This window comes from Physeter macrocephalus, chromosome 21 (genome assembly GCF_002837175.3).
Source record: "Physeter macrocephalus isolate SW-GA chromosome 21, ASM283717v5, whole genome shotgun sequence".
Classification (NCBI taxonomy): Eukaryota; Metazoa; Chordata; class Mammalia; order Artiodactyla; family Physeteridae; genus Physeter; species Physeter macrocephalus.
In genome coordinates this window covers 81,895,048-81,911,807 of record NC_041234.1, presented here as the reverse complement: position 1 = coordinate 81,911,807, position 16,760 = coordinate 81,895,048, and the positions used below count along the sequence as shown (strand labels likewise).

Sequence of the window (16,760 nt, the reverse complement as noted above, 5' to 3'; positions counted from 1 at the left end):
CACGGGCCCAGCCGCTCCGCGGCACGTGGGATCCTCCCAGACCGGGGCGCGAACCCGGTTCCCCTGCATCGGCAGGCGGACGCGCAACCACTGCGCCACCAGGGAAGCCCTTTAAAGCTTTTTAAAATGTAATATTCTTTTTTTTTTTGTGGTACGCGGGCCTCTCACTGTTGTGGCCTCTCCCGTTGCGGAGCACAGGCTCCGGACGTGCAGGCTCAGCGGCCATGGCTCACGGGCCCAGGCGCTCCGTGGCATGGGGGATCTTCCCGGACTGGGGCACGAACCAGCGTCCCCTGCATCGGCAGGCGGACTCTCAACCACTGCGCCACAAGGGAAGCCCGAAATGTAATATTCTTATAAGCTCAATGAAAATGGCTAGAAACTTTACCACATGCTTAGGAAATAGAAATGACAACAGAAAGTGAATAGGATAATTATAATTGGACACATAATTTTATTGGTATATAGAAATGATTTAAAGTTCAGGATATTATGTAGCAGCCTAAACAATTAGTTGGTTGAAGGGTTTCACTACTGGGATTACATACACTCCTGGCATTCCTGAAGAAATTTATTGCATAGCACTTGAATAACTGAATATTTATAAGAGAAAACAATTGTACTGTACTATACTATGGAGGTATTGAGATTTCAGGCAATTATAAGGTGAAAGGCCTGAATTAAAAGGAGAGAAGAGTAAAAGTTGCACTGCTCCATGTGCATACCACTTAGGTCTAATGAATACTTACATTTAAAAATGTATTATAAGAGAACATTCTTAATGCCTGCCTGGAATAGGAACCATTAATCTATCCAATTTTATTTAAAAATATATTCTCATTTATAAGTCTTTGGGTACCTTTACCTAATAACTCTTTAAACTATACCAAATATTAAGGCTAGAACTACTTATATAATAACATCTTAAGGTTAGCACGTTTGCAATATTAATTAATTTTATTTTCTGAGTGAAAAGATCCTGAGCTTGTCTTACCGGTAAGTGCTCTTGAACCTTGCAGTCTGTCATTGCCAGTTGATTTCTGTGGAAACAGACAGCTGTAATTCATGCAGGTTAATAATGTGTCTATTTGAGATGTTCGGACATCTTCCGAAGAATACTCGGGGAGGAATGCAACACTGATTGCTATCTCATGATTCAGACCTGTTAAAGAAAAATCACACTTTATTAAAGTGCAATGGGTTAGTACATGGTGCTAACGTGTCCAGATTTGCTGGTTTGATCCGCACATGTGCCAAATAGCTTCAAAACTGTAAAAAAAACAAAACTTTCAAAACTAGGAACTAAACCCTTTCCTGTGCAAACACTTATGAATACATGCTATTGGTTGAAAGAGGAGACACTTTGGAGCAATCTGTCTCCACCGCTGGAAATAACAATCCCAAATCTTTTAATATTGACAGAAGGCTTAAATTTCAATATCCAGAGGATAGCCTGGTCACATAAATGAAGACATGTAGGGTGTTTTCTTCATCATTCATGACAGGTGCCATTACAGGATAGGAGAATTCAAAGGTAACTACTGGTTCACTTACTGCCATTTGGACTTAAGGATATAAGACTCAAGCAAGGCAAGGGACGGTAGTAACAAGGTTCCATTTGTCCTCAAATATACAAGAAAAACTTTAATCACTCACCATTAGGGCTAGAAAAGGTTGCAGTATGGGGAAACAACCAACATGAATCCTGACCTGTGTCTGTTATCTCTTTATGAGGGTCAATGTCAACTAGGGTGGATAAAAAAAGACTTCCTAGAGGCAAGGGTTTGAGCTGGGTATTAAAGGATGAGTAACATTTAAATAGACAGAGAGAAGAGTATTTCAGGCAGAACAGGGAGAAGCCAAAAGTAAAGACCAGAGTTAAGGAGACCATCTTGGCTGGAGCAAGGGTAAACGCACAAAACACATCCTGAAAACTCTGAATTCCACCCAGTCACCCAAACCAGAAACCTAGAAGTTATCCTTAACTCCTCCCTTTCATTCTTCCCTGATATTTTAGTCAGCAAGTCCCGTAGATTCTATATCTCTCCTATTCAGCCCTATAGCAATGCTGAAGTATGGAGTAGGAGCAAATGATAAGTAAACAAGTCCTTCCAGTTAAGCTGTAAACTGATCCAGAAATGCAAGTCCGTTCTTTGTTTTTTATGGGCAAATGACACTAAGTTCCATAGCTTTAACTTAAACAACTAAGGGCTACTTAAAGCTTTTTAAGGATTACTAAAATCTGGTATTCATAAACTAAAATAGTCATGCCATCTAGAATTTACTGTGGATTCAAATTCAGTATTATAAGTATAGCTACCTCAGAACTTTTAGCAATGCTGCAAAACTCATGTCAATGTGCACACGATGGCATCCCATTTCCTTGATTCTAATACCAAATCTAACTCTAAGACATACCATCAATTTAGTAACAGGTTTTGTTTTGTTTTGTTTTGCGGTACGCGGGCCTCTCACTGTCGTGGCCCCTCCCGTTGCGGAGCACAGGTCCAGACGCGCAGGCCCAGCGGCCATGGCTCACGGGCCCAGCCGCTCCACGGCATGTGGGATCTTCCCGGATCGGGGCACGAACCCGTGTCCCCTGCATCGGCAGGTGGACTCTCAACCACTGCGCCACCAGGGAAGCCCTAGTAACAGTTTTTTAATGAAAAAGGAAACACTGCATTAATGTACCCATTGACCATGAGATGCATTCCAACTTGCAAATGTAAAAAAAAAAGTATGCTTTAGAATTGAGAAAATATCAGAAGTTGGAAATCCTGATATTTTCAGGAAGATAGCTTCATTATCAGTGTGTCACTGATACTATTATGAGTTGCTTTCTAAATTACAGAATGCTGTGAGTTTAGCTTCAACATTATTGGTAAAATTCATCATGAGTTGTTTGGTTAAAACTAGAGTTCAGAGTGCAAATGTATAAGTAAACACGCCTAGGGCCTCTGTACTTGATGTTCCTGTACATAGAATGTTCTTTCCCCAGATAAACACACAGCTTGCTCCTTCACCTCCATCAGGTGTCTGGTGAAATGTTATTTTCTCAGGGAGACCTCCCTTGACAACTTTATTTAAAATTTAGCCCTTTCCTACAACAGCACTCTCCAACCCTTTTCTTCTAGCACTTATCACCATCTCATTTTACCATAGGCTCTGTTATCTGTTGCATTAATGCATGTAACCTCAGCCCCCAGAACAGTGCTGGGCATGCCTTAGGTGCTCAGCACATATTTGTTAAATTGAGCAAAAGAAGGTATATGTGTGTATTTTTAACCTAAAATTTTCGAATATTAGGCTTCAGGACATTTGTGCATTGTGTTCAAATATGAATTCATCCATATTCCCAACAGCAAAAGAGATGAACACAAACATCCTCCCCACAATGTACATGTATAATGCACTTCAGTGGTGACTTACTGTTTATGTGTTACTTAGATAACTTACAACATACTATCTAGGTAAACGTGATAATATATGTGAACTATATTAAAAATTAGAGGCAGATATAAAATCAAACAAGCTCATATTCCTCTTTTGTAAAGTGTATTGTATACAATTTATATATCTTCCTCTCAAATTCTTTGTTGTCACTGAATTTCTTCTCCAATGAAAAGTGTGTGTGTTTGTGTGTGTGTGTTGCAGAGGAGGGCAATTTGTAATCCCAGCACCTAGCTAAGGGTACTTGGCATATACCATGTTTCGTGGAATCTAAGATACCATTGATTTTTAAGATGATCATTATTTTATATACCACTAAGAAAGAAAAATGCTACCAACTAAACAAAGGCATGACATCGATTATAAGATCCGTATCAATTTTCAAATATGTTAAAATATGGGGAAAAAAGTGTGTCTTACACTGATGAAATCTGATAGTAGCTACTTAAGATTTAAGGATTAAATTACTTGTATTATGCAATGGAATAAGGGACAGAATTAAGGGGTGGCAACAGTAACCAGCTCTGGAACCCATATAATCCAGTGTGCTGCTCCATTCAAGATACAAGAATGGGAAGCATGCCAGTGGGATAGAATATCCTAAGGATATAGCCAGTTAGGGAACCAAGAATGAGGGAACCTAGTGCTACTCAGTTAATGGTTCAAGTAGTCTTCAGTACGGAAGAAGGCATACCTCAGGGGTACAAATAATTGGTCCTGAGCTTGCAGGCCAGTACCAAGGAGGGCAGGAATTATGTTGGCCTGCTTGGTTGCTTTAATAGGAGAAAAAAATCAAGGTAAGTAAAGCCTTATGATTTCCATGTAACTATAGCATATTACATTACTTTGATGTTACAATTAATGCTATTAAATTTTTTAAATTATCATTTAAATGCATTTTGCAGAAAAGGAAAAGAACAAACCATATAAAAAATTTTTGACAAAAAATCTTTTGACAAAAACTCTAGAAAATACTGTCTTGACAGCTCTCCTTAAATTATACCTATTGTTACTGGGGTTTGTATCTCTTGATTTCCAAGAGATAAACAGATGGCTTTCAGAGGTTTACTAAAGACTGGCTGAATATTTTCCTTATTGTCTAAGTCAAATGCAAATCGAAGAGGGAACTCTTAAGCTTTAACTGACTCATAGCATTTCATGGGTGACTAAATTAGTGTTGGCAGAGTCAGTGATATACTAATACCATCTATGAGTCCAATAAAGCTTTTGAAAAATACCTTCTTATATTTAAAGTGAGAAATAATTCTTAAAATTGACCAGTAGATTAAAAATTTTGTACCTGGGCTAAAGGCATTGAAAATTTAGTCTGTTACTCCATCCCAATATCTTCTCTTTGAAGTGTGTTATTACACAATAGGCAATGGGCTGAGATTTTAGCACTTATTAATACTATCTACTTATTTGAGTCAAGTGAGATGGCATAGCAAGAATTTTAACACGAGAATTGGTACTTCTGAGATGGGTTTCTGATATTGCCACAGTACCCAGTTGGTTGTTGGGAGCCATTAGAATCGTGGGAGGTATGATTACAAATTCCGTTCAATATTTTCAATAATGATTCACCCTAGACCAGTCAGAGCTAATGACCAAGTAACAGGGTTATGGTCTGAATAACCTTTCTGGCTCCCAGAATAAGACACTTCAAAATTACTGGGTCCTCCAAAGATCAGCAAGATACAGCAGAGGGACAATAAACCACTAGAAGGTAGTATCAGTGTAGGCTGGACAAACTTCACGTTGGAAGAACTTTAAAAATCATACAGACTTAGCTGCCTTGATTGGTTTAATCAGTTTCATCTAAAAACAGGAATCTAGAAGAGGGGTCAGCAAACTATGAGTTGGTGGGGGGAAGGGTCAAATATAGCCTCTACCTGGTTTTGTACAACCCATGAGCTAGGAAACGTTTTTTCATTTTAAATGGTTGAAAAAAAAATCTAAACAAGAATATTTTGTGATTTGTGAAAATTACATGCAACTCAGATTTAAGGGTCTAAAAATAAAGTTTTATTCAAACACAGCCATGCACATTCATTTACACACTGTCTATGGCTGCTTTCACACTAAAAGAGCAGAGCAATGAGATATCACCTCACACCTGTCAGGATGGCTATCATCAAAAAGAACACAAATAACAAATGTCAGCAAGAATGTGGAGAAAAGGGAACCCTTGCATACTGATGGTGGGAATGTAAATTGGTGCAGCCACTGTGGAAAACATTACGGCGGTTTCTCAAAAAAGTAAAAATAGAACTAACGGATGACCCAGCAATTCTACTTCTGGGTATATATCCAAAAAAAACAAAAACACTAATTTGAAAAGATACATGCACCCCAATGTTCATAGCAGCATTATTTATAATTGCCAAGATGTGGAAGCAACATAAGTGACCATCAACAGATAAATGGATAAAGATGTGGTATACGTGTACAATGGGATAATACTCAGCCATAAAAAAGAATAAAATTTTGCCATTTGCAGCAACATGGATGGACTTGGAGGGCATTATGCTAAGTGAAATAAGTCAGATAGAGAAAGACAAATACTATATGATATCACTTACATGTGGAATCTAAAGAAATACAACAAACTAGTGAGTATAACAAAAAAGAAGCAGACTCAACGATATAGAGAACAAGTTAGTTGTTATCAGGTGGGAGAGGGAAGGGGGAGGGACCGTATAGGGGTAGGGGATTAAGACATGATTTTTAATCATGGCCTGGCTTTTACCTAGCTAGGGGGTTACGACTAGAAGATATCCAGGCTTCTTTTACCTTTAAAATTAAGTACCTCATCGGGAACAATCCTTTTTCTCCCTTCCTGCCAGAAAGCTCGCAGAAAATTACTACCGAATGGTAATAATTTGTTATTTACAGGCACCTAGTAATACCTATTTTTTTCTGTATCTTTTTAAATGCTCTGTTTTGTTTTATCCATACATATTTTTCACTGTCTTTTATCCCTGTAAATCCACTTATGTCCTTGAAAAATGGTAGAATATAAAACAGCCCAATTCTAACATGGATTACAGCTGGTTGGGCAGAATGACAAATTTGCCTTCTTTATATCTGACTCTTGCTTTTAGGTGATGCATAGTAAAGCTACAAAGGTTCACAATACTTATAAGATAGCTGAGATGTTTAGAGGATCAGTGACATGTTGAAAAGAAGTATTCAATTTCTGTGATTCCAGATGAACTCATGGTTTTCATGGTTACTTTTTGTGATGTATGAAAAATCTCCGCTATAATTTTTGTTTCCTAGATATAAAACTAAGATTGATAAGTTACCCAAAGATACCAAGCAATGCAGTCTAGGAAAAAGAAGCATTTGAAACTTAGGTCTGAGAAGGTCTAACAGAGTCAGTGGGAATTTATACTTTTCATAGATTATATACATATACACAATCACATGTATGTACATATTTATGTGTGAGGAGGTAGGGAAGAAGGAGTGGGAGAGAGTAAAGGGGAAACAGGAATCTTGATAAAGGGCAAGGTAATTCACTTCAGTACTGTAGGTGTAAAACTCTATGAAATGCATCTTCTTTCAGGCATTTAATTAATTTACTAATGGCACTTCATCATTCTTTCATTTTAAGGTAACAAGATCTTCCTTTCAAGTACAAATAAAAAACTTAGAGAGTAGCTCATTTTGGTTAAGCTTTTATTTTATAATTAATTTTTGTGTACATTTTTCATTCATGAGAAACAAACTTTAAAAATAAATGTAACTTGGGCTTCCCTGGTGGTGCAGTGGTTGAGAATCTGCCTGCCAATGCACAGGACATGGGCTCAAGCCCTGGTCCGGGAAGATCCTACATGCCGTGGAGCAACTAAGCCCGTGCACCACAACTACTGAGCCTGAGCTCTAGAGCCCGTGAGCCACAACTACTGAGCCCACGGGCCACAACTACTGAAGCCCACGCACCTACAGCCCGTGCTCCAAAACGAGAGAAGCCACCGCAGTGAGAAGCCCGTGCACTGCAACGAAGAGTAGCCCCCACTCGCCGCAACTAAAGAAAGCCTGCACGCAGCAGCGAAGGCCCAACGCAGCCAAAAATAAATAATTAAAATAAATAAATTTATTTTAAAAATTAAAAAGTAAAAAAAAAATAAATAAACGTAAGTTGGGACTTCCCTGGTGGTGCAGTGGTTAAGAATCTGCCTGCCAATGCAGAGGACACGGGCCCGAGCCCTGGTCCGGGAAGACCCCACATGCCGCGGAGCAACTAAGCCTGTGCACCACAACTACTGAGCCTGCACTCTAGAGCCCGCGAGCCACAACTACTGAAGCCCACGTGCCCTAGAGCCCGTGCTCCGCAACAAGAGAAGCCACTACAATGAGAAGCCTGCGCACTGCAGGGAAGAGTAGCCCCCGCTCGCCGCAATTAGAGAAAGCCCGCATGCAGCAACAAAGACCCAACGCAGCCAAAATAAAAAAAATAAAAAAATAAAAAATAAACATAAGTTTAAAAATGTGTTGACTTTAAATTTGTATAAGTTCTATAGCTACTTGTCAGTTTAGAACAACCTGAGAAAATCAGTTTATTGTCCCTTGTCAGACAAGATAGTTTTTTGAATAGTACCCTTCTGTTCAACCTGTTACTTGAGAATTTTATTTTCTTCACAGGCTAAACAGACGTGTCTGTTCATAGGATCTTCTCTCAATTAGTATGCCTTTCTCTTTAACCTACATTTTACCCTTCAGTGGTTCAGATGCACTGAGAAAGAGGTAGAGAATATGAGCAAGAAAGTGGTGGCTAAAGGAGAAGAGAATCAGTTTTAGAGGTAGTAGGAGAATCAGGGCTAAGCAAAGTTCCCTTGGTTCCCATTCTTCTCTCCTCAGTACTTTCCAAGGACTTGCCAATATTTAAAAGCCCACAATTAAAGCTTAATGTATTCCAGAATTAGTGCTCCATTCCTTTGGTTTGAGCCAAACAGGAGTTCTCCTTGGGCTTAACTTTTTTGGTGGTGGGGAGGTAGAGCGCTTAATTTTTTAAAGCAAAATAGTATCATCTATATTTAAATTATGTCAAATTAACAATATTCAAAGAGAAGAACAGGTGTCTTACCTAAGATGGTTACTTCAAAATGTCCAAGGACTAGGGCACTCTTAAAATCATAAAGTTTTGGGGGCCTTCCTTCTTGTGGTATGTATTTTGCAGGCTGAGAATTATACTGCTGAGTAAGAAAATCTCTGTGTTCTAAAACAAATCTCCGTGGAATACTTTCAGGATAAACACAGCTGTATCGCAGGTGATCTATTAAGCCGAGCTTCTTCTCTCTCCACATCTGACTTTCCCATTTATCACTTATAGTTTTTCTGGCTTTCCCTATTCTACCAGTGCTTGTGCTTTCTCGACCTGTTAAAGAAGCGAGATGAACACAATTGAGACCTATAAACTAACCAAATCAGGTAAATCACTACAAAAAAAGCACAGATTAATGAGAAATAGCTTAATTAACTTTAAAAATCAACCACCTACAAAATGTAAACTGAATGTCCAAAAGGTAACTCTTATTAAAGTGAGGAAAGAACTAGAATTCACCTTCAAAATAAACTTTTACTCCAAAATATTAAAAAGTAATATTGTTTTTTCTGTTGCTGGAATTAACGAGATTTGTAATTATCTTCTTTATACTTTTTCTATATTTACTAAATGCTCTTAAATAAACAAACAATCCTTTTATATTCAGTGACAAATTCAAGTTAAGTAAAATTCATGAGAATAATAACCTTTAGAGATTGGACCACCACTCACTACTGGTGGAATTTAAGCTTAAAATAAAATTTTGTTAATCTTTGCTGAAAGTATCCTGAACACACACAAAATACAGTCTATTTTTTGGATATAACTCTCTTTCAGAAGGACCGTTGATATGATATTCCTTTCAGATATAAATAACATATGGAAAACAAAGAGGGAACTAAATTGAAATGAAAGACCACTTCAACTCTTAATTATTCTCTATCATCAAGTCAGTTTATCATTTATGTACAATTTATCTAACATATTTAGTTTCTAAGGCAGAATATAATTTCCCTCTTACACATTATGACATTTACCCATTCATTCAATTCACTCAGCAAATAATTATTGAGCACCTATTATGTACCAAATACTGCACTAAGGAATTTGGTAAAATAATATTTTAATTAAATAATACACCCTGGGAACTGAAGACATAGAGAAGAATCAGAAAAAAATAGATGTTGGAACTTCTCACACTGTCAGTTCTGCTAGCTAAGGCAAGCTGACAGCAACTCTGTTCCAGAGTTTAGCAAGGTTGCTGAATTGCTTCCTTGTAGGCTGCCTATGCCTTGGCATTTATTATTTTCCTAGCATAAAAAACCATGCTGAGACAGAAGGGTGTTTCAACAGCAAGGTTTCAGTGTGGTTAATATATCACTTCTGTTTTTGAAATGTATTCCATATCCCCAGACTACTTTCTTGGTTTCTTAAACCTAGACAGAGACTGAAAATTTATTACGAGGTAAAATACTACATTGAATTTTTAGAGAAGATGAAGAGGTGAACTTCTTACCAGGTATTCAAAACACTGTGATATTACAAGAGTATTTTTTTAAACTTAAAATTTAGTTGATGAACACGCATAACTTCCTATAATAACGCTTGATAACAAATGAAAAGGATAAAAAATTTAATCACACATGAAAAGGAAAGGAATCAATAAAAGCCAAGAGAAAAACTAAAAGTTAATAGGAGTAAAGTGAGGATTGGGCAATGATTTATCCTTTTTACCTTCTAGAAATGAATTTCCCTTACCCAAACTAATAAAAGTACATAATTAGATTAGCAATAAGTAGCTATTACAACCCAAGTTATAGTGAGAATTCCTGACTGATTTGTTCTAAAATAATGCATGCAAAGAACAAGTTACGGACCATTCCAATCTTTAAAAATTAAGTAATTACATCCATTGCATAGGAAAAAAAAATCCTATGATTGACACTGTCAGGAATAAGTCAGAATATTTTCTATGCCTGTTTTCTTATTTGAGTGTTAAGAACTGGCAAGGTTTAATGTTTATATGAAAAGTTCTTCTGAAAAAATCATGCATTGTTTTTTAATTTAGTAACTTGGGACTGTAATTAACTATCCCAATTATATGTTCATAATTAATACAAATGGGTATGAAATCAGTACAAGAGATATTGGCAGTCACTGGTTGTGAATAGCAAGATTTCAAAGGCAATAATTAGGAAAGAGACAAAATACATCTAGAGCTCAGGTTTTTCTAAAAATAAGATGGAAAATTATACACTAGAATTCTTTTATTTTTAGCTTGAATATTACTAAAATTACCAAATGAAAAACATTATTGTTTAGGCCTAATGCATAACTAAGATACAGGTTAATTACCTAGCAAAATTATATTTTTGTATATATCTAATTATGTATCAGAATTATAGTGATCACCGTTATTTTAATGATTCATTTTACCCTTATTTCTGGTGAGAACGGATTTATGTTTTAATGAGGAAAAATTTCAGGAGAAGACCACATTTCGGTTGGGAGGTGAAAAAGGACATGGTATAAATGTATGTGTATAGGCATAGTGTTTTTGCTTCTTCACAAAATCTACTCTAAGCATTTCATTATGTGGATAAGAGTGATAGGTAGGGGTGTATGGAGGCATGGGGGTGGGAGAGGAGCTATTTCCTTTGCCTCTTTCCCCCTTGCCTTCACTGACCCCATGCTGGTGCAAGATCTACGAGGCTAGAAAAAAACAGAGTATTTCAATCAGTGATCAGGTCTATGCTTGGTAGCAAGTATATAATAGACTTTTTAAAGAATTGTGTAAGTCAGAGGCTACCTATAATGTCTTATGATCTCAGTAGTACTGTTATTGTTTATTGTGAACTTTTCAATGTATGTCTTACTTACTTATCTAAGTTACCAGATACAAACGATAAGATGTTAAACTTTGTAGTCTTCAAAATAACTAGCACAATCAAACGACATACACAAATTAGCTATATATTCACAAAATGAGTGGCTTTTGAATTTACAGACACAGTAATTTCCAAAGCTATCATGAAACATATCTGGAAATACAACAGTAACCATGTTAACACATATAGATATAATTCATTAATTAAAACTGCAGTATAATAAACAAGTGGGACTATATCAAACTAAAAAACTTCTGCATGGCAAAGGAAACCATCAACAAAATGAAAAGGCAACCTACAGAATGTGAGAAAATGATTGCAAATCATGTATCTGATAAGGGGTTAATATCCAAATATATAAAGAACTTGTTCAACTCGATAACAAACAAACAAACAAATAAACAATGTGATTAAAAAGGGGGCAGAGGATCTGAATAGACATATTTCCAAAGAAGACATACAGATGGTCAACAAGTACATAAAAGAGATGTTCAACATCACTATTAGCGAAATGCAAACCAAAACCACTAGATATCATCTCACACCTGTTAAAATGGATATTATCAAAAAGACAAGAAATAACAAGTGTTGGTGAGGATGTGGCAAAAAGCGAACCCTCATACACTGTTGGTAGGAATGTAAACTGGTGCAGCCACTACGGAGAACAGTATGGAGGTTCCTCAAAAAAGTAAAAATAGAACTACAATATGATCCAGCAATTCCACTACTGGGTATTTATCCAAAGAAATAAAAAACACTAACTCAAAAAGATATATACACCACCCTTCGGGGCGGGGTGGTGGTGTGATGAATTGGGAGATTGGGATTGACATATATACACTAATATGTATAAAATGGATAACTAATAAGAACATGCTGTAAAAAAATAAATACAATAAACATAATGGTTAAAAAAATAACATTAAAAAAAGATATATACACCCCCCTGTCCACTGTAGTATTATTTACAATAGCCAAGACCTGAAAACAACCTAAATGCCCGTCAATGAAAGAATGGATAAAGAACAGGTGGTGTATATACAATGGAATATTATTCAGCCATGATAACAATAAAATCTTGACATGGATGAAACTTGAGGACATTATGCTAAGTTAAATAAGTCAGACAGAGAAAGACAAATATTGTATGATCTCACTTACATGTGGAAAAAAAAAAAGACAGACCCCCCCCCCAAAAAAAAAAACAAGCTCATAGATAACAGAGAACAGATTGGTGGTTGCCAGAGGTAGGGGTTTGGGAAGGGGTGGGTGAAGTGGGTCAAAAGGTACAAATTTCCAGTTATAAAATAAGTAAGTCATGGAGATGTAATGTACAGCATGGTGACTATAGTTAATATCATATTGCATATTTGAAACTTACTAAGAGAGTAGATCTTAAAAGTTTTCATCACAAGAAAAAAAATTTTTGTAACTGTATGGTGACGAATGTTAACTAGACTTATTGTGGGAATCATTTTGCTATATATACAAATATCAAATCATTATGTTGCACATGTGAAATTAATATAATGTTACATGCTAATTATACCTCAATTAAAAAAAGAAAAAATAATGAACGTAAAAGAGTTTTCCTATTTTAAACAATGCTCCAATACTCATCTTAGAACATGTCTCCCAGTGTGCCCAACATATAGGTCACAAGGTGTAACTTTTTCAATAAATTAGGTCTTGTCAAATTGCTCTCAAAGGTAGTTGTATGTTTATCTAAGAAAGGGGGGGCGTGACTCTTTCTCTCTCTCCGATATACACACATACCTTCTTATATTATAAAACAAACAATGCAAAGACATACCATAGAATGAATTAACAAGTTACCTATAATGGGGGAGAAGGAAGAGGATGCAGGGAACAGGGGTAGAAGCTAAACTTCTTTAAATATATATTTATACAACAACAGTTGAATACACATTCTTTTCAAAAATACATGAAATATCTCCAGGATGGACCATATGTTAGGCCACAAAATAAGCCTCAATACATTTAAAAAGAATCACATACTACAAAGTATCTTTTCTGACCACAATGGAATGAAGCCAGAAATTAATAATAGAAGGAAAACTAGAGAATTCACAAATATGTGGAAATTAAACAACACACTATTAAGCAACTAATGGGTCAAATAAGAAGTCACAAGGGAAATTATAAAATACCTTGAGATGAGCAAAAATGAAAATACAACATAAAAAGTTATAAGATGCAGTGAAAGTGGTGATCTGAGGGAAATTTACAGCAGAAATACTAATATTAAAAAAAAGAACTATGGAGAACAGTATGGAGGTTCCTTAAAAAACTAGAAGTAGAACTATCATACGACCCAGCAATCCCACTACTGGGCATATACCATGAGAAAACCATAATTCAAAAAGAGTCATGTACCAAAATGTTCATTGTTGGGAGTTTAGATAAGTATTCAAATGACTCTGCCCTAGGCAGACCTACTAGAGAATGGACTTGAGGATATGGGGAGGGGGAAGGGTAAGCTGTGACGAAGTGAGAGAGTGGCCTGGACATATATACACTACCAAACGTAAAACAGATAGCTAGTGGGAAGCAGCCGCATAGCACAGGGAGATCAGCTCGGTGCTTTGTGACCACCTAGAGGGGTGGGATAGGGAGGGTGGGAGGGAGGGAGACACAAGAGGGAAGAGATATGGGGACATATGTATATGTATAACTGATTCACTTTGTTATAAAGCAGAAGCTAACACACCACTGAAAAGCAATTATACTCCAATAAAGATGTTAAAAAAAAAAGAAAGATCTCATTCAATAACGTAGCATTAAACTTTGAGGAACTAGAAAAAGAGAAAACTAAACCCAAAGTTAAGAAAAAGAAGTAATTATGCTTAGAGTAAATATAAATGAAATAGAGAATAGAAAAAATAATAGAATCTAAGAAACCAAAAGCTTGTCCTATGTAAAGACCAACAAAATTGATAATCTTTACCTCAACTGACCTTCTCCCCAAGGAGAGAAGATACAAAAACTAAATGCAGAAATGAAAATGTGATTTATTACAGAAATAAAAATGATTATAATAGAATACTATGAACAATCATACACCAACAAATTAGAAAACCTAGATGAAACAAATTCCTAAAAGCAAAGAAATTACCTCAACTCACTAAAAAAGAAAAGAAAATCTCCACAGACCGATAACAAGAGATTCAAAAGGAAATTAAGAAACCTATTCCAACTATAATAGCAACTAAAAGAATAAAATACCTAGGAATAACTTTAAGCAAGGAGGTGAATGACTTGTGTACTGAACACTACAAAACATTGTTGAAATAAATTAAAGAATGCCTAAAAATGAACAGAAAGAAATCCCATGTTCATGGACTAGAAGAGTTATTATTAAGATGTCAATACTATCCAAAACAATCTGCAGACTCAATGCAATCCCTATCAAAATCTCAAAAGCCTATTTTGCAAAAATGGTAAAATGGATCCTTAAATTCATATGGAATTACAAGGAGTCCCGAATGCTAAAGCAATCTTGAACAAGAAGAACAACGTTGGAGGACTCATACACCCCAATTTCAAAACTTGATACAAAGCTACAGTAATCAAAACATTGTGATACTGACATAGGGACATACATATAGACCAGTGGAATAGAATTTGATGTTTAATAAGGGTTCTAATTCAATGCAGTGGGTACTAAGTCAATTCAATTTTTCCTACCCATTGCCCAGGGAATACAGGAAGCTCCTTGATACTTCCCCATGCTGATGGGAATAATTTATCTGGCCCTTAATAACCTTCCAACTTTATATTAGTTCTACTTCACATGTAAGAGGCCTGTGGTCTGGACTCTCTTTTCCATGTCATTATTACACCTCAGCCTATGATCATTTAGGCCTCTATCTAGTTCTGAAATGCCCAAGAGCAGTTTTAGTTTTAGTTCCTACTCACCACTAAATTTAAATTCTTTTGTTTCTGTCACTTAGGGATTTTTCACTCTTGCTTTCAGCTTGGTTATATATTTATATTATAATGATCTTCCCCTTATTTTCTATCTTTTATTTTTTGGGGGGTATAGTCCAGATCCCTTTGTGGGTTCTTAATCTGTCGGACTGACTAGAAGTCAATCCCCAAATAAGAGTAACTCAAAAAGCAAGAAGGATCTAAAGTGCTAAAAAGTCTAGAGAGATGACCCCTTATAACATCTGATTTAAACAAAACCACTCTAAAGATACCCTACCAGAACTAAATTGTGTCATGAAATCACTTCAGAAATGAACCCAAATATTCAAACCAGTCAACCTAACAGCAAAGAAAGGAACTACAACTATCTTTTAAGCTTTACCTATATTTATTGTCAAATAAAAATTAAACTTCCTACTTTATTATTCTTCTGTTAATTCAAAATAGTACATTTGAAGAGATGTACTACCAAAGAAACAACTTAATAAGTGCTTAATATAAACAAGTTTATTTATATTTACTTGCACTTTGGTGATGATACCAAATTGTTCTAAATTTGGGACTAGTACTTTTGACAAGGACTTAAGCTAATATAAAAAAAAATAGAAACAAAAATAACTAGCTACATATAGTTTAATACAAGTACTTATATTATGCTAGTGGCAGGCATGACCCAAAAATGCAGAATCAAATCAAACAGCAATCTGTATATAACAGTGTTCCATAAAGACTTTATAAATCATCATCGTCATCATCGTCAAAGCAACATACGTTGGAAGGTGCTTGGCATGCCTGGATTATTTCCTTTTGCTTGTGCAGAAGTTTCTGGCTGAGGCACAGGAATTCTACAAAAGATTTTTTGAAAGATAACAAATAGTTAACAAATAGTTATAAAAAGAGACTTGAATGGGAAAAAACTAATTGGTTCCATTCAGAGTTTATTCTAATTCAATACATTTAGAAAATTTACTTTAGTTTCTTAATGTAATGCATTAGGAATTTAAGGAAAACACATTCAAATTATGAACAAATATCCATACTAACATAATTCAAATACTGCAACAGATTTAAATGTTCTCTTAAGGAGTATTACACAAAAGAAAGTATTCAACTTTATTAAATGTCAACTAAAGATGGATATATATTTCATTCCCTATGATAGGAATTTAAAAATTTGTCCAATGGCCTATTTTCATCTTTGCTTTGTTCAAATATTCTGGAAAACTATTTGGCCTAACTCTCCAACTTCATTTCAGAGTTTTCTATAAGCCCCATGCTGGTTCAAACCTTCGTGTTTTTCTTTCAGCCAGGAAAAATCTATGCTCCTTTTCCTTTGCCTAGTTAACTCCTCTTCCTCTTTCAACATTTAGCTCAGGCATTATTTCCTATAAGAAGCCAACCTTGATCTCTAGTCAAGGCTC

The 16,760-nt window shown here is 35.9% G+C and overlaps 1 protein-coding gene across 2 annotated transcripts in view; it reads right to left on the bottom strand.

The window, feature by feature from the left end:
• The window catches only part of RADX (RPA1 related single stranded DNA binding protein, X-linked), a 64,970-nt gene that overhangs the window by 7,952 nt on the left and 40,258 nt on the right, over positions 1–16,760 (bottom strand). For both annotated transcript variants that reach the window (XM_007119973.4, XM_007119974.4), the window contains 3 exons: positions 16,111–16,184; positions 8,543–8,833; positions 995–1,162 (listed from right to left, as the gene is read on the bottom strand). In XM_007119973.4, the coding sequence (XP_007120035.1) occupies positions 995–1,162; positions 8,543–8,833; positions 16,111–16,184 (533 nt within the window). The remainder of the gene's footprint in view (positions 1–994; positions 1,163–8,542; positions 8,834–16,110; positions 16,185–16,760) is intronic.